Source organism: Podarcis muralis, chromosome 1 (genome assembly GCF_964188315.1).
Source record: "Podarcis muralis chromosome 1, rPodMur119.hap1.1, whole genome shotgun sequence".
Classification (NCBI taxonomy): Eukaryota; Metazoa; Chordata; class Lepidosauria; order Squamata; family Lacertidae; genus Podarcis; species Podarcis muralis.
The window spans coordinates 102583429-102607931 of record NC_135655.1 but is presented as its reverse complement, the minus strand read 5'-3'; the positions used below and the strand labels follow the sequence as shown (position 1 = coordinate 102607931).

Sequence of the window (24503 nt, the reverse complement as noted above, 5' to 3'; positions counted from 1 at the left end):
TATACCATAAGAGGTCCTCAAAGTGTGCCCAAGTGCACATCCTTAACAAAAGGGGGGGAAATCCCTAAAGCAAAAATAAGTTCTACTAGTTGTGACTAGGAAAAGGGAGTGAGCCTGCAATGGCAAGTGACATAATTTAACATAGTAGACTTAAGTTGCAATGCAATGCTTTGCATGAGTTTCCACTCTATAGCTCAGTAGACATATATAGGATATACTGTAAGAAACTTTCGACAACTGTCTACGTCTGGGTAACACAGGAGACATGTGGCTCCCTAAAAAGAATAAATTATGCATTTCTCATGTTCAGATCTGGTTGTGAACTATACTACACTTTTGAGACCTACTGATCTACATTAATCTCTGGTTTGAATGAGATAAACTGGCAGATTTCAGCAATATTTGAGATATTTCACATTGGTGAGTGCAGTGACTACTAATTAAATAAAACTATTATTTATTAATCACCTGCCACACATGTCTCAGGGCAATGTACAAAATACAATGAAAACACAACACACACAAAATCAGATAAATGCAATATAAAGTAGGCAGGTGCCTATGGATAGCCTGAAAGCAGAACCTGAACACAATTTTGTTCGTAGGAATGAAAAACTGTAGTACGAAGCAATCCAGAAGCCTGACTGTGGAGCAAATGGTGATAAACATCAAAGGCTAGTAGATGGTTTTAAATGATACACGGAGTGAGGCATCAGTAGAAACAGTGTGCAACACTGATTAAGAATGGTCACAATTCAAGGCACAGTGTGTGGGAGCTGGGTATTTGGGAATACAGGATATTCCGTATTCTAAGTTGCACCACTGAGTTTACAGATGTTGCTGTAACAGATGCCCAGGTTTCTAGGTAAGTTAGATACATTATGTTAAGATAAGCAGCTTAATCTCTTACAAGCAAAAAAGAAGCTTCTGAATTGACAAAAGACATTTCCTCCACAAAGATTTAAAAGGCTACTACTAAAATTGTATTTTTAACCCATATTTTAATTAACTGTTTTTTCTTTTTCTATTACATTTTATTGTAATTTTATTGGTGTTAGCTGCCCTGAGCCCAGTTCTGGCCGGGGAAGGCGGGGTATAAAAGGAAAAAAATATATTTAAGCCTTAAAAGGGAGGGAGATATGAAAAAATCATGGAGATTTTGTAGGTTTTAGCTCTTATTAAGGAAGAAATAGATACTGAACTGTATAAAGGATATACAGTGGTGCCTCGCAAGACGAAATTAATTCGTTCCGCAAGTTTTTTCTTCTTGCGAGTTTTTCGTCTTGCGAAGCACGGTTTCCCATAGGAATGCACTGAAAATCAATCAATGCGTTCCTATGGAAACAGCCTTCAGACCAGGTCCGGGGACAGCCTGTCCCCCGACCTCTTCTGAAGGCTGGGGGGGGGGGGGGACAAGGGCTTTTCTTCCCACCCCCAGCATTTTAAAAAACCCCGGGACAGCGGAGACTTCTCCACTGTCCCGGGGCGATTTAAAAGCCCCCGGGAAGGCAGGCAGGGGGGAGCAAAGACTTTTGCCCCCCGCCGGCCTTCAGAAGAGGTCCTCTTCTGAAGGCCGGCGGGGGGCGAAAGTCTTTGCTCCCCCCCGCCTGCCTTCAAAAGCCGTCCGGGATAGCGGAGAAACGAAGGCTGGCGGCGGGAGGAGGTCTCTCCGCCCCGCCGCCAGCCTTCGGAGGAGGTCCGAGGACAGTGGGGAAGACGCGCTGCGCTTCCCCGCTGTCCCGGAGATTTCCCTATGGGCTTTCGTCTTGCGAAGGAAGCCCATAGGGAAATTCGTTTTGCGAAGCGCCTCCAAAACGGAAAACCCTTTCGTCTAGCGGGTTTTCCGTCTTGCGAGGCGTTCGTCTTGCGGGGCACCACTGTAGATCCAATACGGAGATATTCACTTATAAATTTACAAAAGCCACTTCAAGTACCTTGTTTGCAGGTGATGGAGAATCTTCTTCTTTTTGTCTTTTTACACCTCTCTTTAAAATGCTGGTAGAGGGAGAAGCTGATGGAGACCAAATACAGCGTGCCTGCACTCCATTAGGGCTTTCACTAATCTTGGCTACAGAAAGAGCATAAATTTCCTGAAACTTTAGAGGGGAATCTGAGCTATTTTCCTTCTGTACCAAGGCTGAGATTTCATGTTCTTCTGATCTGCTGGCTATATCGCTTTCTGCATCCTGTTCTTGAAGTTCTGGTACCTCTGTTACAGATACTGGTGTCTTGTCTACAACATTCTGAACAATGTCAGCTTTTGTTTCGCTGCCCTTTATTTCTTCAGGTTGGTTCACACTCATCTCTACGTCAGTCCTACCTTCTGGATGACCATTTTGAATACTATCTCCTGTTTTTACAGCACCTGGGTCCGTGTCTGCTTCTAAGGATGGACACTGAACAATGTGTTCTACTGAATCAGAGTCTACTGAACTTGGTTCTGAAGTTGCTTCAGCCAAGCCAACACAATCCAGATTTTCTGCAACAGATGTGTCACTCTCATCTTTGACACAGGATGATTTCTTGAGTTCCTCTTTTGGAGTGTCACCTCCTAGCAAATCCTCTTCAGATCGGATACCCTCATGTGAATCTTTCAGGGCAGAGGAATTGCTAATGGAGGACAGTGGTGTGCTCGCTGCACAAGGTTCCATATTGAGCCTTTCAGCAAACTGAGAATCAGCAGCAGCAGGAATGCTTGGCAAAGCCATTGTTGATTTATTAGCCATCTTTTTAGACTCTTTTAACTTTAGTTCTGGGCTACCTTCTTTTTTTGGGCTACCTTCTTTTTTTATTTCAGTGATAGACTTTCCCAACAGTGGAGATGGCTTCTCACCACAGCAGTTACAGCTCTTTGATTTCCTTGTCCGCTTGCTTCTTTTGTGCTGACATTCACTTGTCTCTGAAGACTTCTCAGGTGAAGAAGAGACACTGATAGCAGCAGTATAAGCACCACTTTCCAAACCTTTGGCAGGGGAATCAGAACATTTATCCAGAACTGTCGTTCTCTGCCTGCTTTCTAGAGCTGACTCTGAAGTGGAGCGTGTCAGCATTCTGGCAGCAGTTCTCTCTGTATCTGAAGAGTCTCTACAAAGGGAAGTGTCCATATCTTGCTCAAGTCCTGAACATTCACTAAGTGGGAGGGAAGTTCTCTCTCTCTCTTGACCAGTAACACCAGACAGTAATGCTATTTCCATGTGTTCATCAGAATGCATTACATCTTTATTTTCTGGTGGCATGGTCTGGATTTCTGTTGCAGGTTTTGCATGAAACTCTTGGCTTTCTAGCACTTCCTTCACCTGGCTTTCAATTGAACTGCTTTCAAGTGAACTACTTTTATTTTTCGATCTTCCTAACCTTTTCCTCTTGGTTCCTTCTTCCCTTGTTTCAGAACTATCAGACTCAGAGTTTTCTATACTGATAAGTAATCCCTGTGAGGTTCTTCTTGTCTGATACCGTGGAAACCCTTTAGGTTTCTCACCAGTTGTTTCTGGAACAGAATCTTGCAAGTCACTGATGTCAGATGATTGACTTCCTTCAGATTTTTCATTAGCTATGCTAGTTTCCTCTTGGATAGTTCTTGAAACATGGGAGTCTTTCAAGATCGTACCTTCTGCAGTCCTGCTCCCATGTACATTGATTTCTTTCTTTATACTTCCTTGTGCATCTATTGTTTTATCAGGAACAGATTTTTGCTTTTGTGCAGAAGCCTCTTTACTTTGTGAAATCTTCTTTGGCAGAACCTTTTCACCATCTTTACGCCCATCTTTTTTCTGTTGACTGTTCTCTTTGTCTGGACTACCTGAAGCTCCTTCTGCAGTTTCTGGTTTTCGTCTTAAAGAACGTCTTAACGCTTTTGGATGAGGTGAAACTTGTGGACTTTGGCCAACATTAGATATTGTAGCTGCTGCTAAAGGCAGCTCTGGAGGGGTATTCTCTTTAGAATCTAAGTTTGCTCCTGCTTTGGTCTCTGCAACATTGTCCAAAATTTGTTTATTTTCTATTGTACATCCTACTGCATTCAACTCAGAAACTTGAGAAGGGATGTCTAGCAAATATTCTGGTTCTTGTATTTCACCAGGCAATTCACACTTATCTTCTACAAGGTTGGCAGGAGACTCTTGCATATTTTTCTCCTGTTGCAACTGTGATATCTTTGATTTTTCTTCTTCTGAATTATCTGTTTTATTTTGCCTAAGGCTTGACTTTTTAATCCCAAGTGTACTTTCAGGTTGCAATTTTGAATTAGCCTTATTTTCATCTTTCAATCTTTTGACTTTGACATAAGTCTCCAGTGCACCTAAGATTTCTAGGTTTGACCTTTTAGGCCTGGGGGTGGCTTTTTCCACTTTGTGTTTGAAGGTGTTATTATTCTCCACATCTGGAATTCCTTTGAAAGAAGCATCTGAAGCAATCATGCATTCCTGTTTGGCTAATAAAGGAGTACTTGCAGATGTTCCAGACACAGTGAAAGTTGTAGGACTGAATGGTCTGTTTTCTGAACTATTAAATTTTTCCAGAGTTATGAAAGACTGTCTTCTGCTTACAGGCTGTGGGGTTCCTGAAATGACATCACTAGAGGCAGAGCTGCAGCTGCTGACATTAGAGGTACATTCATTTAGAGAACAATCCAATACTGAAGTCTCCCCTGGAACTGATTTAGGAGCACATGTTTCCAATTTCTCACAATTTGTATCTAAGCTCTGTTTGCCAGAAGTGGTAAGCTGTTCAGCAGTGGTGGAATTATTGTTCTCTGGAAGTACATCTGCCTTCCCACTTTCAGTTACTTCATGGGCAATGCCAAGCAAGTCACTTGCTGGTTTTTCATCCTGCATTGAAAATAGCATAGTGTCATTATACATTTTTTGACTATACTGCCTACTTCATATCCCACCTTTCCTCGAAACTCAAGGCAATATTATGTGCCAATTCTAGGCATCCATACAGCCAGATCTATTTAACTACAGCAAAGTTACTACAGCATGCACCTTCAGGCCATATCCTTGTCCGACAGTTATCGTAAAGAAACAAAAGAAAGAAATTAAAAGTCTTATCACTAAATCACTTTGGATACTTTTCCTGTTATTTTACCAAAATTGCAAGCATTACAATTTAATTGTGTTTTTTGCAATTCCAGAATTTGCTCCAGGTAAGAACATGCAGGAAAATCCAGCAAAACTTGTGCAGGGCGAGGGGTTAAGTTGACAGTTCCAATTATTCACTAAAACAGTTTGCTAACTTAAAAAATCTAGTCATTTGTTCCAACTAGAAACTGGTGACAGTCCTTCAAGTATAGACTATGCACTTTCTATAATGGAAGGCCTGAAGCCATTAGCAGAAGCAACCCATACATCCCAAGGCACCATGGCAGGGTGCAGATAGGCTTATGCCTTCACTCTAAACTCAAAAAGGAAGTCAAAGCCATCCAATGTACTTCAATGTTTCAGATGTCAATATAAACCTTTTTGTGGCTGTTAGTTTGACACTTGGAAAGGATATGTGTCAGCAGCTACATGTGCTTTACTCCAGCTATACGCTACATCCCTTTCCCTATAAGTCCTTTATAAATATTTTTATTTAAAATGCCATTACTATCAATTCCCAGCAACTGTCAACATATGAAGATACCTGGGGCATTGCTTTGTTCTCTTCCTTCTCAGATTCTTCCTTCACATCCACAGAGGCTGGCTTATCCCTAAAATAAAGGCGACTTACTTAGATGCACAGAAAACTCAAACATTTTACATTTCAAAGCACTGTTGGTCCCTAATACTTACGGATAATCTTCCTGGCTCTGTGTATATTGGGAAAACAAGGTAGTATCTTGGGATGCATCAAGATTATTGTACATTGTAGGAATATCAATCCTGCAAAAAATAGAACTGGTCAACATTCCAATAAAATGAGTAGTCCTAATACATTTGATAAAGAATGGCATTTTAAGCTAGCAACTGTTCAAATTTGAAGGCTTGCTCTAGGGCCTGTGTAGGAACCATTCTACCCAGGGTTGCAATAAGCTCCCTTATTGGTTACTGAACCTAGCTGGGCAGAGGAAGTGGGACCAACTTGGAAGCTCTTCTTCTGCCAGCTCTTGGCAATGAAGGAGATGAGCTACCTAGAAAGTTTCAGACCTGGTGGCACACAGATAAAGTGCATTTCTTGACTCTTAAGTTACTAAGTTACAAACCTTTTAGTTCTTAGCACTTCTTTTTGGTGCTCTGTCAACACTCTCTCTTTTGTTTCTGGAGGAATAAACACAAAGTCAACAGTATTTTCCTCTTCCAGGAGCAAGTTTTTTCGATTTGTCTTTGTCAGCGAGTTTTCTAGTTTCATCTGCTGCATGAGAAAAAGTAAAAATAAAGAGTGTAGATAATTTGCTGCTTATGAACACTAACAGTACATATTAGACAATGCTGTAAACCTTGAGCTGTGGCTGAGTGAAAATGGTTTCTGTTCACATCTGGGGAGACAAATAGATTCTGTCTATAATCAATTGCAAATTCCACCGCAATCTTCAAGTGAGCCCCATACTTACATGATTCAGCTCTCCATATCAACAAGAAAAATAACTGGTGCTTAGAATAGAAAAAACTGGGTATTATTGCTGGAGATGCAAGTACCAATAAAAAATTTCATTTAACGAACTGATGTCTTACCTTTGCAGGTGTTACGGGGGAATTAATACTTTTCTGCTTTAGTTCATTGGTCTGTGCCAGCAAGGAGTCTCTTTTCCCACTAGGATGTACTTCTATTCCACTTATCTTTGCATCCCACTGGGAATTTTCTGTTTGCTGTAACAAAATTAAAATTTAATAAGAGTATTATAATACCTTAATTGAGTTCTTACTGTAGTTCTTACTATTAAACTACAATTTAATAAGAGTAATGTAATATTATCACAGAATGGCTGGGCTAACCCAGTCAGATGGGTGGCATATAAATAAATTTATTATTGTTATTTCTTAATAGTAATGACTACAATAAGAACTCAATTAAGTGAACTATCAGTTGCTTTTTAATGAAAAGTAACTCAAAGTGACTTACAAAAACAGCACATAACTGAAGAACAACATGAAACTAAAACAAAGTGAAAGCTAAAAACACATTCATAGAAGGGCAGGACTAAGAAAGCCCATCACTGAATGAGGCCAAAGATAATTAAAGGCCAAAGGTTTGGTGGAAAAGAAATGTTATTGCTTGCCTCGTTGAGAGCATTTCATAAATGGGGACCCACCACTGAGGGGGCCTGTTCTCATGCCAACACCTTCTGCATCTCCCTTGGAGGGACACACAGAGAAAAGTCTCAGATAAATGAAGTTCATGTGGGAAGAAGAGGTCCTAGTTTCACCAATTAAGATTGTCAGAAGTGCTGTCAACTACGTTTCTCCTCAGATGTATCTGCAACTACCTTTAGTAAACAAAAAACAAAAAACCCCACCACATTCCTACTACTTTAGCAATTGTAAACTGAAGGTGTGCATTTTGACCTATTTACTCAGAAAAATAAGAAGGTTTACTACAACCAATGCCAAACCCTAATACTTACAGAATCAGAGCATGTCCCGTTACATTCTCCCACTACGTCCGTGTTTTCAAAGCCAGGCAACGAGAGTAAATTTTTTTGCTTGGCTTGGCACAAAACACATCTGCAGGGAAGCAATCATGAAAGTTGCATTTAAAATCTTTGAATCCGATATTCAGACTTTGAACAATTAGTTTTTGGCACCATGTTTACACTTGAAAACTTATAAGCACAAGAATGAAGCTTTGGGTTGCTAGCTACAATGCATTTTCAAGATGATGCAGCTTGGTATTCTATATCCAAACCCAAACATTATGTAAACTTTCAGCTGTTTTGATTGTCTGTATATGAAGTCTATAGTAGTTTATTGTGTGAAACGCCAAGCGAAATATGAAGTTCTGGAGGACAAACAATACTATTACTTTGCTTCCGTTGTACAAGTTAACTTCATTAATCCCAAATCGGAAGTAATTAGCAGTCAGTCAACATCAACCTTTCCCCAACCAAAAAGAACCACTGGAAGGTAACTGGTATTTATAAGCTTGACCAGAGGAGTGATAGAGAAAAGGAGAAAGCAGTTCTAGTCAACAAGATCCACTTGAGGTTGCTGTTGTCCTTACATGAAATTTTGTACAGGAAGACCTACACAAGAGGCAGGGTTAAGTCACCCTTTCCTCTACCCATTCTTCTGCTCAGATTTGCAGCGTCTAAAGCAGGCTTCCTCAAACTCGGCCCGCCAGATGTTTTTGGCCTACAACTCCCATGATCCCTAGCAAGCAGGACCAGTGGTCAGGGATGATGGGAATTGTAGTCTCAAAACATCTGGAGGGTCGAGGTGGAGCAAGCATGTTCTAAAGAGTTCTTCTGGTTTTTAATTAAAAGAACTGTCATAGTGACACAACTCCACGTCAGGACAGTTATGATATAGTTGCTTTCATATGCATCTACCGTTTTTCAAGTTCCCCCAACAAAATGCTTCCAATAGAAGTGCTTCATGTTTAACCGACTGGAAAATGGATAAGAATGCTTTTAAGATCGGCCGTGAGCTGGGATGGGGCTCTACACAAGTAAATGAGTTTGTCCACAAGTCTATAGGTATATCACAAGCTATAAAATTCTTACTTTAATTCTTCTGGGTACGTCAGCACTACAGCTTTACCAAATGTTGCATTCCAGAACTGAGCCGCTTGACTACGTAGCTGTTTATTCTTGTGCAAAAGCATTATGCACAGCAATGGAGAAAGCTCTTGCAGCAGCTCACTGTCAAAGGATCCAGCATAGGAAGACTGAAAACAACTAATACTTTCTGCCAATAACTTTTCAAACTGGAAAATAGAATAAAAAAATGTATCAAAAAGGTTATAGCTGCAAAAGGTGTTAACAGCAGATTAAGCATTAAGCTAAGCATTGTCTACTTAGTTACAATGTAAAACTTAAAGCAAGAAGGCCAATAATATAAGGAAGTTCTTGGAACGCTGTTTACAACCCCGGAGCCCTATCCTCTAGGCTAGATGGCACAGGAGATCATGGCAAAATCCTATACTAGACCCAAATAATGCACAATGAAGCAATTATTTACTACAAGTTTTTTCCCCTCCCCAAACTCCATGCACTGATTAGACAATTCCTTGCCTGGGTTTAATCATGCAACACCCACATAATTATGAGGAACTAGGGAAGTCTGTGGTAGCACAAAAGAGATGCTGGTACAACACACACACACACACACACACACACACACACACACACACACACACTATACACTATGTGCAAGGGCAGCTCCTTTTATGGAATTATGCTACTAGGCTGCATGGTATTAAAAACGTATACAAGAGACAGAAAAGCTTCCCACCACCCACAGTCCAAATTACCTTGTTGTTGAGCCCATTGGTCACTTTAGATGCATTAGTGGACCTGGTGGGGGAAAGGAGATAACTGATGAGTATTCATATAAGGAATAACCTCTGCTTCTTTATTTCTTTATTTACTGGTTACAGCATTCATATCCCCTTAGCCAAAAAAAGCTCTGGGGGTAGCTTACAAAAAAAGTTTTAAGACTATGCCTGCCCTCAAGCTTACAAGTAGTCTTAAAAATAGATTCTGTTAGATAAGGTACAATATAGGACCTATCTTATTTTTATAGTTTAAAATTGTGGCAAAGTGTTTTCAATAATGTTTTTAAAGCTGTGACCTGCCCTTTATGCTAAGATGAAGGGCAATCAATCAATCAATCAATAGCAGCAGGAAGCTCAATATAGCAAAAAATTCAAAAACTAGATAGTATTGTAATTTTATCATAACCATAACATTTATACACATTTAAAGAAACACACCATTTTTGGACACATCAAATAGCCAACCAAATCAAGGCTGCCAAGAGTGAATTTTCAGTAAGCAGTTGATTCTAGCCTCCTGTAGCTTTTAGGGCTATCACCCTATTAAGCAACTCTCAGTTTGATCAATGATGAGCTTCGGCTGACTGACCAAACTTGTATATTGATAGAAAGGTAACTCTGAAGCAAGTGGTGTACTTTCCTATTTTTGGATGAAGCGCACATCTCTTAAGGAGGCATCATTTTTTTAAAAAAAGTATCGCTCCCCCTTCTGTGTCATAGGAAATGACATGCCTTAAAACTGTGTGCTCTCTGCAGTTAATACTTGTGTTAAATATACTTTTTTAAAACAGCTGTAAAAGAAGAAGAAGAAGAGTTTGGATTTGATATCCCGCCTTTCACTCCCTTTAAGGAGTCTCAAAGCGGCTAACATTCTCCTTTCCCTTCCTCACCCACAACACACACTCTGTGAGGTGAGTGGGGCTGAGAGACTTCAGAGAAGTGTGACTGGCCCAAGGTCACCCAGCAGCTGCATGTGGAGGAGCGGAGACGCGAACCCGGTTCCCCAGATTAAAAAAAGTAAAACTTAAAATTAATAAATCTGATTACAGATTGCAAATGGAACTTTTGCATCAAGGTGCTACGTAAGCTGCAATCAAACTCTCAATGTAGCATCAATAAAGTACCTCTGGAACATCATTGGTCTAGTGGTATAGCCATGTAGGTTTCCTAAGCTATTTCAATCACATGTATGAAACAAGTTAGCCATAGTAACAAAAGTAGTATACAACTGCAAAGTCAGTACTGCATAGCTATATAGCAGAGCACTCACTTTGTTTTTTCATAAAATGCTGATAACGGTTTCGCAATAGTTCTGAACAGAGGTCTGATGACTGAAGGTAGGGAGATGTGGCCAATGATATTTTGAAGAGCACCAATAACGGAAGTGCTGATAGAGGTCTTTCTTTCAGGGCTGGATTCCTTGGACACAATCATCTGAAGTGAGTTTACTAGTATCACCAAAAGTTTAATTAAGGACGACAGCTTGCCAAGGGGATCTTTTTTCTTTCTGGACCAGTCTGTAGACATCTGTGGGGCTAAGGATCAGTATGTTAAGTTGACAACATTTATTTTAGCAAATAAGGTAGTTTATATTAAAGTTAAGGTTTAAATAGCAAGGACCACCACACCTGCATCTATTTATAAATAACATTCCTCCTTTCCCTTTCCCTTGGAACATGCCGAATATTGAGAGTGTTATTCAATACTACAGCTATATTCCTTGTACAGGGTTAAGAGTTCATATGGAGATCATGTACTCCCTTCCCTTTTCTGTTCCCATATTTTAAATTCTAGAACATGAAGTAGCTGTAATTAACATCACAGCAGATGATTAAGGGCAATGGGATAGGATGAAGGAATCTTCACAGGAGGGGAAAGTACATGTGATCCTAATGGCCTGCTCGCCTCTTAACCATGTGCAACAGCCCTTCCAAAGGAGGAGGGCAATACAGCAAGAAAGCCTATTCTCCCATGTAAGGGAATGGTGCACACACATACACCCCAGGGACTCCTTGCAAGTTTCAAGACCCCCCACTCCACACGTACCCTGCCTCCCATCATGACAAGCATTTTACTTAAAATATTTAATAGCACAGCTGAAGAACTTAATCCAGACTAACTTTAAAAGTAGTTCACTGCACTGCTGACTTCAGTAGAGGCTTCAGAATTTATGTCAAACTACCAAACAACATGTGTCTATACAACTTTAAGAAGCTTGTTACTAGAAGTCTGAGTACAGCTCTTAATCAACACAATCAATTCAATTGTCAAAACAGTAAACTGACCAAACATGTACAGCAACTCAGCAGCTCTGTTTCATAATACAGGAAGCCTAGATACATTTGAAATCAATATTATGAATGCCGATTCTCACATAGCCTAAGAAAACAACACTCAAGCACAAGAAGAAGGTAGCAGGAATAAGGAAACCCCAACGATGCAGAAGCACAAAAAAAAAAAAACTTTAGAAAAAAAACACTGAGAGGGGGAAAATCCTGAAACAGTCAAATGTGGACTGAGCAGGCTCACTGGGCAAGAAAAGCTGACTGACCAGGTGTGGCGGTGAGGGAAGAGAGAGGAAGTATCAGAAAATCAGGAGAAGGAATGGAATGGAATGAACCCCTCCCCAATGCAACATTTAGTTGCAGATTCCACTTATTATCCTTACATCTATTTGATGGTTGGCATTTAGTGCCATATGGTTCAAAATTGATGCAGTCAACCATAACTGATGTGATTTGAGCGAGGCCATCCAACATGGACTGATTCTGAAAGAAAATAATAATAATAATAATAATAATAATAATAATAATAATAATAATAATAATATATTATTTATACCCCGCCCATCTGGCTGAGTTTCCCCAGCCACTCTGGGCGGCTCCCAATCAGTGTTAAAAACAATACAGCATTACATATTAAAAACTTCCCTGAACAGGGCTGCCTTAAGATGTCTTCTGAATGTCAGGTAATTATTTATCTCTTTGACATCTGATGGGAGGGCGTTCCACAGGGCGGGCGCCACTACCGAGAAGGCCCTCTGTCTGGTTCCCTGTAGCCTCACTTCTCGCAATGAGGGAACCGCCAGAAGGCCCTCGGCGCTGGATCTCAGTGTCCGGGCTGAACGATGGGGGTGGAGACGCTCCTTCAGGTATACAGGACCGAGGCCGTTTAGGGCTTTAAAGGTCAGCACCAACACTTTGAATCGTGCTCGGAAACGTACTGGGAGCCAATGCAGATCTCTCAGAACCGGTGTTATGTGGTCCTGGCGGCCACTCCCAGTCACCAGTCTAGCTGCCGCATTCTGGATTAATTGCAGTTTCCGGGTCACCTTCAAAGGTAGCCCCACGTAGAGCGCGTTGCAGTAGTCCAAGTGTGAGATAACTAGAGCATGCACCACTCTGGTGAGACAGTCCGCGGGGAGGTAGGGTCTTAGCCTGCGTACCAGGTGGAGCTGGTAGACAGCTGCCCTGGACACAGAGTTAACCTGCGCCTCCATGGACAGCTGTGAGTCCAAAATGACTCCCAGGCTGCACACCTGGTCCTTCAGGGGCACAGTTACCCCATTCAGGACCAGGGAATCCTCCACACCTGCCTGCCTCCTGTCCCCCAAAAACAGTACTTCTGTCTTGTCAGGATTCAACCTCAATCTGTTAGCCGCCATCCATCCTCCAACCGCCTCCAGGCACTCACACAGGACCTTCACCGCCTTCACTGGTTCTGATTTAAAGGAGAGGTAGAGCTGGGTGTCATCTGCATACTGATGAACACCCAGTCCAAACCCCCTGATGATCTCTCCCAGCGGCTTCATATAGATATTAAAAAGCATGGGGGAGAGGACAGAACCCTGAGGCACCCCACAAGTGAGAGCCCAGGGGTCTGAACACTCACCCCCCACCACCACTTTCTGGACACGGCCCAGGAGGAAGGAGCGAAACCACTGTATGACAGTGCCCCCAGCTCCCAGCCCCTCTAGACGGTCCAGAAGGATGTTATGGTCGATGGTGTCAAAGGCCGCTGAGAGATCCAGCAGAACTAGGAAACAGCTCTCACCTTTGTCCCTAGCCCGCCAGAGATCATCAACCAGCGCGACCAAGGCAGTTTCAGTCCCATGGTGAGGCCTGAATCCCAATTGGAAGGGATCCAAATGGTCCGTTTCCTCCAGGCGTGCTTGGAGTTGTTCAGCAACCACCCGCTCAATCACCTTGCCCAAGAATGGCAGATTTGAGACTGGGCGATAGTTGGCCAAATTGGCCGGGTCTAAAGATGTTTTTTAAAGAAGCGGTTTAATGACCGCCTCTTTCAGCGGGTCTGGGAAGGCTCCCTCACAGAGGGAAGCATTCACCACCCCGCAGAGCCCATCGCCCAGCCCTTCCCGGCTCGCTTTTATCAGCCAGGATGGGCAAGGATCAAGGAGACAGGTGGTCGGTTTCACTTGTCCAAGCAGCCTGTCCACATCCTCGGAGGTAACAGATTGGAATTGATCCCATGTAACAGGACCAGACAGAACTCCAGCACTCTCCCGCCCTGGCCCTGCTCCCACGGTGGAGTCTACCTCCTTCTGAATCTGAGCGATTTTATCTGCAAAAAACTTTGCAAAAGCATTGCAGGAGATCTTGGGGTCCCTACCAGGCCCCGGTGGTACAGGTGGTTCCGATAGATTGCGAACCACCTGAAAAAGTCTCCTGCTGCTGTTTTCTGCAGATGCAATGGAGGCGGCGAAGAAGGCCCTCTTCGCCGTCGCCATTGCCACTTGGTAGGCTCGACGTTGAGCTCTAACCCGTGTCCGGTCTGATTCAGAATGAGTTTTCCGCCACCGGCGCTCTAGCCGTCTCAACGATTGTTTCATCACCCTCAGCTCCGGGGAAAACCACGGGGCTGTCCGGGCTCCATGCAATCGGAGAGGGCGCTTCGGAGCCAGACAGTCAATAGCCCTGGTTAACTCCGCATTCCAGTGTGCCACCAGGGAATCAGCTGAAAGGCCATCAACTTGGGATAAAGCATCCCCTACCACTCTCTGGAAGCCAATTGGATCCATTAAGTGGCGGGGGCGGACCATCCGAATCGGTCCCACCTCCCTGCAGAGGGGAAGGGTTGCGGAGAAGTCCAGTTGCACCAGGAAGTGATCTGACCATGGCACAAAAGAAATATATTTACCACATCAGTATAGAAAGAAAGACAAGGGATAGGATTTTACATAAACACCAACCACATTTTGTATTAACAGCAGCCTATACAGTCATACCTCGGGTTACAGATTCTTCGGGTTGTGCACTGTGCCGAACCCGAAGTACCGGAACAGTTTACTTCTGGATTTTGGTGCTCGCGCATGTGCAGAACCACTAAATTGTGCGTGTGCAGAAGCGCCGAATCGCAACCCGCGTGTGTGCAGACGCAGCGCTGCGGGTTGCGAACATGCCTCCCGCACCGATCACTGTACTTACAATATCTGCATCGTCTTCTAATCCAGATATTATTTTAGCACAGAGTTCTTCACAGCATAGATTATCTTCTGCTGTTGCTACCAGCAAAGCACAACGGGCAAATGCTTTATAGAGCTCTGACCAGGAACGGAGCAATGTTTTCATTGTAGGCTGTAATGAAAGAAAAGAAGCAGAGATCACAGTACTTTCTGATCTAAGATTACTGCTACACACACTTCTTTCTTTTTTTAAAAAAATTCCAATTAGTTTCTTACCTGTGGAAATTCAGAACATGGGAATATGGTATTCACAGGGAGCAACAATGCACTGTAAAGTGCACTGAAATTATGTTCCAAAGCATCACCTTGATTTACTTCATTTGTCTAAAGGGAAAAAACAACAACAACTGAACTTTATACACTCAAAGAAACCTGGTTATCCTTAGCTTTGTTTTTCTAAAATATTTTTCACTTTTACTCTAGACATGTATCATCATTAAGACACATGGGAATTCTGGCTTTTTGTGCCTGACTGGATCCGAGATCATTTTACAGACACTATACTTTTAAAATGCAATTCCAGCAATGTACATTCTTTGGTATTTCCATGTATAGTCATTTAGGCAGAACCAACACACTACCTGGTTAATCCACTCAGTTAAGGGGTTAACTATAATACTCCACATTCTCCAGAGATGTTCCTTATTTTCCAGATACTTTGAGCTTTGGTTGACAATTGTGAATACAGACTCACTAAAAGTCAGAGGAGATGTAGGGCCAGACAAAACACATCCTACAAGTGATTCATAGTTCAAGAAAAACCTGATTTAAAAGAAAACAGAAGAAACATTCAGCAACTTCAAATTATTTAGCAACTACATCATTCAACAAAGTTGTAATAACTTTGACTTATAGACTGAGGAGGAAAAGAAAAATATTAGTTACATTTTAAAGCAGAAAATTATGGTAATCAAATCAGCCCAAATGAATTCAGATATTAGGATATATAAATACCAGGGTATAGAAAAGCTTTGCTCTTAGTACCTACCTTTCATCTTGAACATAGCATTTCAACAGATCTTCATGGAAAGAAAGCTGAATTAAAAACAATGCTGGAGTCCCCTGGCAAGGAAAAAAGCCACAGTACTTAGTCAACAAGTCTGCTATGTTTGGCAATATTTCACAAACATATGGCTCTATTCTGTCTTACGTATTCTATCCCGTATAAGAATCAACAACACCTGTTCGCTGGATTAAGCTACAGGGGTCAACAATTATGTTTCAGGTTCAAGGAACAGATCATTGCTAAATGATTCAATCCCAAGATGTGATCTGTGCTCACTGTGCTCATATGCAATTACAAAGTGTGACTGGAAAGTTCGGTGAATGGTCACAGAAATCAGACAGCGAGAAATATTCGAACATACAGTCAGCATCAAAAACCCACAAAATGCTCACAATTGTGTATGGAGATGAAGCTGTAACTCGAAAGACAGTGTATGAGTAGTTCAAGCATTTCTGTGAAGGGCAGCAAACCATCGAAGATGACCCTGTCTGACAGACCATCAACGAGCAGAACAGCAGCAAATTTCAAGAGAGTTTGTGAGTTATTGATGTGGGATCAGCGTTCATCCATCTGAATGATGGTGGAAGAATTGTATATTCTGCGTGAAATCATTACTGATGTTACTGAGTTGTCCCACCCTCCATATTCTCCAGATCTGGCCCCACCGGTTTCTTTCTTTTTCCAAAACTGAAATCTGACTGAAAGCGCACAGATTTTCCAACATTTCACATGTCCAAGCTGCTGTGATGAGGGAACTGAAAGCAGTATGAAAAGAGGACTTCTCCAGAAGTTTCCAACAGTTCTACGAACGTTGTCAATGGTGCGTTGTATCAGAGGGGCCTACTTTGAAGGCTTGCAACCCATGTATGTTTGAATATTTCTTGCTGTCCCAATTTCTGTGACCATTCACCAAACTTTCCAGTCACACCTTGTATAAGACTTTTGGAAAGAAATTTTTCAAAGAAAGAGAGCTAGTGGGAAAAACCTGAAGCCCTTAAATGGCTATTAATCAGCTACAACAATCTATTTATGATCTCTGATCTCAGAAATGCTACACTTGATGCTACAATCAGATACACATTCAGCTTATGATTAAGAAACTGGTATATTCAAGGGCCGCGGGTCGTGCTGTGGTCTAAACCACAGAGACTAGGGCTTGCCGATCAGAAGGTCGGTGTTTCGAATCCCTGCAATGGGTTGGGTTCCCGTTGCTCTGTCCCAGCTCCTGCCCACCTAGCAGTTCAAAAGCACGTCAAAGTGCAAGTAGATAAATAGGTACCGCTCCGACAGGAAAGTAAGTGGCGTTTCTGTGCGCTGCTCTGGTCTGCCCGAAGCGGCTTAGTCATGCTGGCCACATGAACCAGAAGCTGTACGCTGGCTCCCTCGGCCAATAAAGCGAGATGAGTGCGTAACCCCAGAGTCATCTGCGAATGGACCTAACGGTCAGGGGTCCCTTTACCTTTTTTATATTCAAGGCATATTGTATTTTGTTGCACCCTAGAAATGTCAATATCTCTCTTTCCAGCTTTTCTTACTAATAGAACCTTGGGAATCTTAGGCTAAAATAGTTAATGTTTTAAACAGGGAGCCCTCCATCCGACTCCTGCCAATATTTTCTGGTATGGCCACTACTCAAAGAAAAGGAGTCAGGCTCCTTATATACTATGCTGTAGTATACATAAATACTCAGAAACATTTCTAGCTAAAGCATACACGAGTCTTACCGGTTATGCTTTGTCAAGAGAACAAAGGTCATCTGCCTATTATATATTGTACAAGTGACATGATGGGTAGGATAAGCTTTATACACACACACACACACACAAAGCCCACTTACATTCAGAAGATCCATGTCAGCAACCTGATAGGCTGGGGATCCTAGTACTTTTGGAGGCAGTTCTTTGATTGTGATTTCTATCAGGGACTAAAGGAGGAAGCAAAACATAATTATTCATCTAAAATAGTTACAGTGGTGCCCCGCAAGACGAATGCCTCGCAAGACGAAAAACTCGCTAGACGAAAGGGTTTTCCGTTTTTTGAGTCGTTCCGCAAGACGAATTTCCCTATGGGCTTGCTTTGCAAGACGAAATGTCTTGCGAGTTTGTTTCCTTTTTCTTAAAGCCGCTAAGCCGTTAATAGCCGCTAAGCCGCTAATAGCCGCTAATAGCCGTGCTTCGCAAGACGAAAAAACCGCAAGACGAAGAGACTTGCGGAACGGATTAATTTCGTCTTGCAAGGCAGCACTGTACATAGCATGAATACTAAACTTTATCTGTAAACATGAGAAAAAAACATTCATCTTGTTTCATGAGGTTATGGGGTACAAAGAGGAAATCAAGGATTAACAGAAGCAGTGATCTACAAGACTGGAAAAACCAATTCCAACAATACTTAGCTTGAAAATCCTGTGCCAACTAAGCAGCGAGTGCTGTATAGCACATTAGCTTAATGAGTATCAGCATTGGGAGCAAGCGCTACTCACCAGAGCAAATGCTGACCCAAACAATGTCCAATGGGACCAGTTCAGAGATCATAATCTGTAGATATGCCACCTCTTATCATAATTTAATAGCTATATAAACACTTATAGACTATAATAAACAACTTACCATTGACTTTAACACAGATAGTTCATTTGACACAACAATGTTTTTTAAGGCCTGAAGTAACATAGTGAGTACGTCTGAGCTTTGCCGTTCTCTCTTGCTCCCTAAAAACAAGCGACGCAAAATTAGGCCTTGAATACAATTTGGTCTTGCAAAACCTGCAGCATTGCCCACCTTAAAGGACAGAGTTGCATTAATGCTCTTGCTGCAAGTTTTAAACTGAGTTCTGCTTTCAGGTAAATTATTGCTGTTTAGAAATAGTGGCCTGGAATACTCTTTGTTCATGTTAAATGTTCCACCAATTTGTTTAGACACAGCTGTAAGCAGAACTGAAAAACGTATTTGTTTTTCAACTCTATCATTTGTTACTCAGTTTAAGTTAGCACCAGCTCCTGGACACCGAGTGTTAGAGCCAGGTTCTTCATGCCTAGAATACTTTTACCTGGATGGTGCACTTACTTGTCCACACTCTTACTTTCGAATAATCCTCATAAGCTTTTATTATAGTCTACACCAGAACATTAATATATCCACTTACCTGATTCAATTGCCCCTTTCACAAAACGAATCATTGCCTTCCATATAGCACTTAGACTAGTATCTGCAAGACAGAGAATGAATTAAGAGCAAATTAATAACCCAATGAAGAGCTAGATAAATCAAGTTTTGACTACTTCTTATTTAGAAGAATCCTTTCTATCAACTTGCATAGCACAAAGCAATATTCTTGGGGGGGGGGGATAATCTTACCAGAAGCATCTTTTCCAACTGCAATGAAGCCATCCTGAACTGCATTTATGAATGTGCTGGCATGCTTACAGAAGAACGAAGGACTGGTGATTACTGAGTGCTGAAGAGGTTCTAAGTGGGAAGAGAAAGCACAAGTTCTATCATTCTTATCAATTGTCAGAGCAGCTAGCAGCATAGACTTGTGTTATGGTATTATAAGCTGCTTGAACTTTCCAAAAAATGTAAAACATTACCTAAACTAAGTGCAATGTTGTTTTCTTTGGAAAATGTCAGAACTTCTGGTCCCATGAAAAAGTGAAGTAGCATTTCGATTCCTAGAAGTTGAATTGATGGAATGGCTGTAACTGTACTAGAACTCAGGCTCATCCTTTGATTTGCAGTGGTTCCATTGGGGAAAGCACCTAAATAAAACCAGTAGTACATTACTTGAACCACAGAAACTTTTATATACACGAAAAAACACAAAAATGATATATAAACAAATGGTTTTTGGGGGAGGGATGCAACAAATGTGCAGAAAAGTCAAATTATTAAGTACACATACTGAAGAACCTTTCCATATGAGGCTGTACAAACTGAAATATATCCATTACAACAGGGTAGGTGGTGCTAAGGAGAAGTCCATGCATATGTAACCCCATGATATAAAACACAGTATTTGAATTTTTAGATTTCAGATTTGTTGCATCTGAATCATAGTCAGAAAGAGATTTCCCTCCTACCTGATTTGTGTGCAGAACCCGGTGTTAGTAAACTCTGGTTAATAGCTAACCGTGATGAATTTCCTTGTAGAACGGAATCTAAGCTTAAAGTGCTCTGAATCAATGGCACACAAACCTAAAAGGAAAAAAAAAAAGCATGAGGCACAAACACAAGCAACTTAACAGGTTGGGGCTAAACTGCCTGAACAAACAACAGACTTCCATGTAGGAATCTACTAAAGTCTTTATCTAGCACATGAATGAAAATAAGGTTTTAATAGACTTCAGCTGTACTTGTAGTTCCATGATTGTAGTAAGTGTGCTTAAGGCTCCATAGTTTCGACAGTAAGAGGCAACAGTGATGCATTTGGGCACTAATATTAAATGCCACCCACAAACTAGTTTAGCCAGCTCAATTGAACTAAAATCAGCATAAATCCAAATACTCTGGTTTAATGGTTTCTGCAGATCAGCTTTAATCACATATTTATTACATTTATATCCCACCTTTTCTCCAAGTAGTTCAAGATTTACATGGCCATACATCTTTCTGTTTTAGCCTCACAACCACCCTGTGAGGAAGGTTAGGCTGAGACACAGTAACTGGCCCAAGATCATCCTGTGAACTTCATGACTGAATTGAGAGTTGAACTTTGGTCTCCTAGGTCTTATCTGTTCCTAACAACTACTAGACATATCATAACTATAAATTCTCCATTATGCAGGTAAGGGTGGTATTCAATACTAGTCCTAATCAGACTAGACCCAATGACGTTAATGCACAAGTCAAATAAGAGAAAACAAAGCTAAGAACTTTTTGGGAAATCTGCTTTAACTAGTGTTAATATTAGCGTTAATATAAAAGATGAGATTACCTGTTCAAAGTGGGCTGGGAGATGAGGTCCCAACCTCATCAGTAAATACCACCAGACCTCTAGCTTTGTCAGTGCCAGAGCTTCTGTTCTCACGTGAATGGAACTCAGTGGTTGCATTAGCAATTTCAGCCTTTTTGCACTGCACAAGATTTCTTGGGGGAAGAAAATGAAACTTGGTTTTGTTACATGTGATTTAAAGTTAAAATCAGTTTTCAAACTCAAAAGAGGAATTGTGGTTTCAACTTCAGGTGAATTTTTTTTCTCAAAACCACAACTTGATTATTACTTGTTTACTTATTTGTGAAATCAGGGATGCAACACAGAGGTTTGAACCTACTCGCCTTTTCCAAAGTATCCAAAATCTTTGGAAGTATTTGATGGCGTTTTTTTAAAAAAAATTTTTACTTCTAGTCATTTCTGGATCCCTTCATTAAAAATGCAGATGAGTAGATATTTGCCAGCATACTTTTAAACTATACAGTGGTACCTCCAGTTACGACCTTAATTCGTTCCAGAGGTCCATTTGTAACCCTAAACCATTCTTAACATGAGGCGTGCTTTCGCTAATGGCGCCTCCCACTGCTGCCGCACCGCCAGCGCTCAACTTCCACTTGCACCCCAGGACAACGTTCGCAACTAGGGGCATCTACTTCCGGGTCTGTGGAGCTCGTAACTCGAGACACTCGTAAGGAAGACGGTACGTAACATGAGGTACCACTGTATAATAATTCTATAACACAGGGATCCAGCTCATGGGAAAGACAGCAGGAATCTCCCTTTCAGATCTTTCCCTAATATATGGATAGCATTTGTGTGGGTCTGGCACAAGGCTCAAATCATGCAGAGAGAAACACCTGTAAAAGGGCTGTGGCAGAACTTGTACCTAAGGAAGTGGCTATGTGGCCACTTTTTCCATTCCAAACATTTCACATGTATTTGTGTAGCAACTTAATTCAGCCGGGCTGGTAGAGTATAAGACTCTTAATCTTGGGGTCGTAGGTTTGAGCCCCACCTTGGGTAAAAGATCCCTGCATTACAGGGGGTTGGACTAGATGACACTCATGGTCCCTTCCAACTCTACAATTCCATGATTCTAACTCCGCTTTTATTTATGCATGTGAAGGTAACCTTTGGTCCCTTTTCACCAAAAAAAGCAAAAGTCTACCTGTTGGTGGCACACTGCTGGCTGTGTTTGTTATTGATGCAGCAAGATATGTACAGCATATTCAAAAGGGCCAGACCTCACTCACACATGCATAGAGACTAACTAGTGACATGATGGGTGCCCCGAGTGCAGCATTTAACAACTCCCCCACTGTTTTAACTTACACACACAAGTTGCTACTAAGTTGAAACAGAGATCTCAAGCACCCCATTAGAATTAATTCAACTGCAATGAACAGAACTTGCTCCCAAAAAGGAAGTAGATCACATGAGGGTGCACAATTATTTTCTTTTTTCTACTTCAGCATGCTAATGAAATAAGTAAGAATTGCTTAGTAGTTTAGTCTACCTGGATTTAGAGCAAAGTTATCGATCAGACTCTTCCATGCAATGAAAGCTATTTTCTTTACCACCGGTGACCCACTACGAAATCCTAGTTCTTCTAATTGCAGCAATGAATTGATAAAGCTTCCGCTACGATGAAGCGCCTGGAAGAGTAAAATATTGTTTTATGCAGTTAATGTATCCATATCATCAGCACCTACAGTAGCTGAAACAAGAGAAATCAATGTCCAACTTACTTTGCCAAGCAGCTTAACAAACAGAGGCCAAAGTTTCAAAACATATGTTTCATTTTTTGATGCAAATAGTTTTTGGAGTTCTGGGATTATTTTCTGCAAGAATACAAACAACATTATTTATAAAAATAACCCAACACTAAATTAGTGTGTATGATTCCTCCCTCCATCTTCCCCCCACCCATCCACCCACCCACTGACCCCACTTGATGCGGCAGTGACCAACTATGGAAGAGATTTTTGTGGTGGCTATAAAAATGTCAACTGTGTGTGCACCAGCGGTGAAAGAGAAAATTCTGTGCTAGGGATGAATAGAAAAGGGATTGAAAATAAAGTGGAAGGTAGGTCTACTGACAGCTATTAACCAAAACAGCCAATCTTCAGAGGCGCAATGACACTGAATACTTGCTGGAGGGCGTGGGAGTGATGAGGGAGAGGGGTATCACCTTCATGCCCTGAAGATAGTAGTATTTCATATGCAAGTATTGTCAGGTTTGGAACTTAACTGGTTAAGAAGTTCCCATGATGCCTCAATTCTGACGTCAGCTTTTAGAAGCTGGGAGGAGTTTGGGAGGAGTTTTCTGTTCCCCTCTGGTCGTTGAGGGAGAAAGACGTAGCCTGTAATGGCCGAAAGGAGCCCAGGAGATCCCTGGGGGAATGTCGGAATAAAGAGCTGAAATGGACAAACCTGGACTCTGTGTGTGTTTGTCTGGAAGCTAAGTGAAGGACGTGACAGTTTCACACCGCTGTGTTTATCTCTGCTACTGGCGTGACTGGAGCTGACTGAGAGCGTGCGCAGGGGAAACGCGCCGGACCCAGCTGCGGTAGTAAATAGCTAATTGTGGATCAATAAATCAATTAGCGGGGGGTCGCGCCAATATACGAATTTCGCCACAGGTTATGGGTACTAATCACCGCTTGTAAAACTGTCACAAGAGGCTGCAGGAATGCGTTTGAAGTCGGCAGGAGTCTTTGCCTGGTGCTAAGAGGCGAAGGAGCAGCTGCGGAGTTTAAAAGCGGCTGGCAAAAGGACACATAGTGGCTGCCTGTGTTGCTGAGTGCTGGGACCAGCTGGAGCTCTGGATCTGAGAGCTGAGAGCAGCAAGGAATCGTTTCTCCACGGAAGGGAGTGCCAGAGGAGCTGAAACTGACTGTAAGTACAGCTTGGGGCCCCTTGGGAGAACGGAAGAGGATGGCAGGCTGCCAGGTTTTGGAGGACATTCCAGGCTCACTTTAAGAAGTTGGGCAACCTGGCTGCTGATCTGAAGTCTACTGTTCTGGGTGCCAGGAAGCCAGAGGCCGTTTGCCTAGTGCTCCAGGGAATTTGTGAGGCTGGAGGCGGAAAGCAAGGGCTGGGAGATGGCTGCTTCGGACAGGAAGGCAAGATGGCGTTGATCACCTTCGTGAGAGCCGGTGCACAGCTGGGAAGGGCTGTGGGCCCCAGAGGGGGGGCAAAGGGACTATTGGCACTGGGAAATGTGCTGCAGTTGCTGTGAAGCTTCAGCAGGAGGCCAGAGCCTGGAGAAGGAATACAAAAGCCTAAAAAAGGCTGGAGCCCCTGTCCCTGATGCTTTAGCCACCAGGAGTGCTGCTGAGCAGGTCGGGGGGGGGGGGCGAAGGTTTCCAAAGGCACGTTTAGAACGTTTTCCACTGTACGTGCTGGAATGAAGTGGCGGTTCAGAGGGGGCAAAGCTGGCAAGAAGTGCTTTTCCGGAAGAAGGAGAAGGAGGCCAGCGGGAGGAGCCCAAGGCAGTGATTTTCCACTGGAGTTCGTCATTGCTACACGTGTAATGCAACGTGTCTGCGTGAGGAGCTTGGAGAGAGGCAAGCTGCTGGGAGCCCTTTGCCTACCACTGGGGGTGCAGGAAAGCGTCCTGGGAGCCCTGGGAGCAGTGGGGGGGCGGTGAGCAGTAAAAGCACAGAAAAG

At 42.3% G+C, this 24503-nt stretch overlaps 1 protein-coding gene across 3 annotated transcripts in view; it reads right to left on the bottom strand.

The window, feature by feature from the left end:
• The window catches only part of RIF1 (replication timing regulatory factor 1), a 41283-nt gene that overhangs the window by 6209 nt on the left and 10571 nt on the right, over nucleotides 1–24503 (bottom strand). For all 3 annotated transcript variants that reach the window (XM_077936208.1, XM_077936214.1, XM_077936219.1), the window contains 23 exons: nucleotides 22580–22672; nucleotides 22348–22486; nucleotides 20835–20986; nucleotides 19981–20095; nucleotides 19492–19659; nucleotides 19259–19369; nucleotides 19047–19109; nucleotides 18512–18612; nucleotides 17740–17826; nucleotides 15885–15958; nucleotides 15478–15658; nucleotides 15113–15220; nucleotides 14859–15008; nucleotides 12083–12182; nucleotides 10685–10949; nucleotides 9391–9433; nucleotides 8642–8844; nucleotides 7544–7643; nucleotides 6654–6788; nucleotides 6185–6333; nucleotides 5775–5864; nucleotides 5626–5692; nucleotides 1935–4826 (listed from right to left, as the gene is read on the bottom strand). In XM_077936208.1, coding sequence (XP_077792334.1) covers nucleotides 1935–4826; nucleotides 5626–5692; nucleotides 5775–5864; nucleotides 6185–6333; nucleotides 6654–6788; nucleotides 7544–7643; nucleotides 8642–8844; nucleotides 9391–9433; nucleotides 10685–10949; nucleotides 12083–12182; nucleotides 14859–15008; nucleotides 15113–15220; nucleotides 15478–15658; nucleotides 15885–15958; nucleotides 17740–17826; nucleotides 18512–18612; nucleotides 19047–19109; nucleotides 19259–19369; nucleotides 19492–19659; nucleotides 19981–20095; nucleotides 20835–20986; nucleotides 22348–22486; nucleotides 22580–22672 — 5586 coding nt within the window. The remainder of the gene's footprint in view (nucleotides 1–1934; nucleotides 4827–5625; nucleotides 5693–5774; nucleotides 5865–6184; nucleotides 6334–6653; nucleotides 6789–7543; nucleotides 7644–8641; nucleotides 8845–9390; nucleotides 9434–10684; nucleotides 10950–12082; nucleotides 12183–14858; nucleotides 15009–15112; nucleotides 15221–15477; nucleotides 15659–15884; nucleotides 15959–17739; nucleotides 17827–18511; nucleotides 18613–19046; nucleotides 19110–19258; nucleotides 19370–19491; nucleotides 19660–19980; nucleotides 20096–20834; nucleotides 20987–22347; nucleotides 22487–22579; nucleotides 22673–24503) is intronic.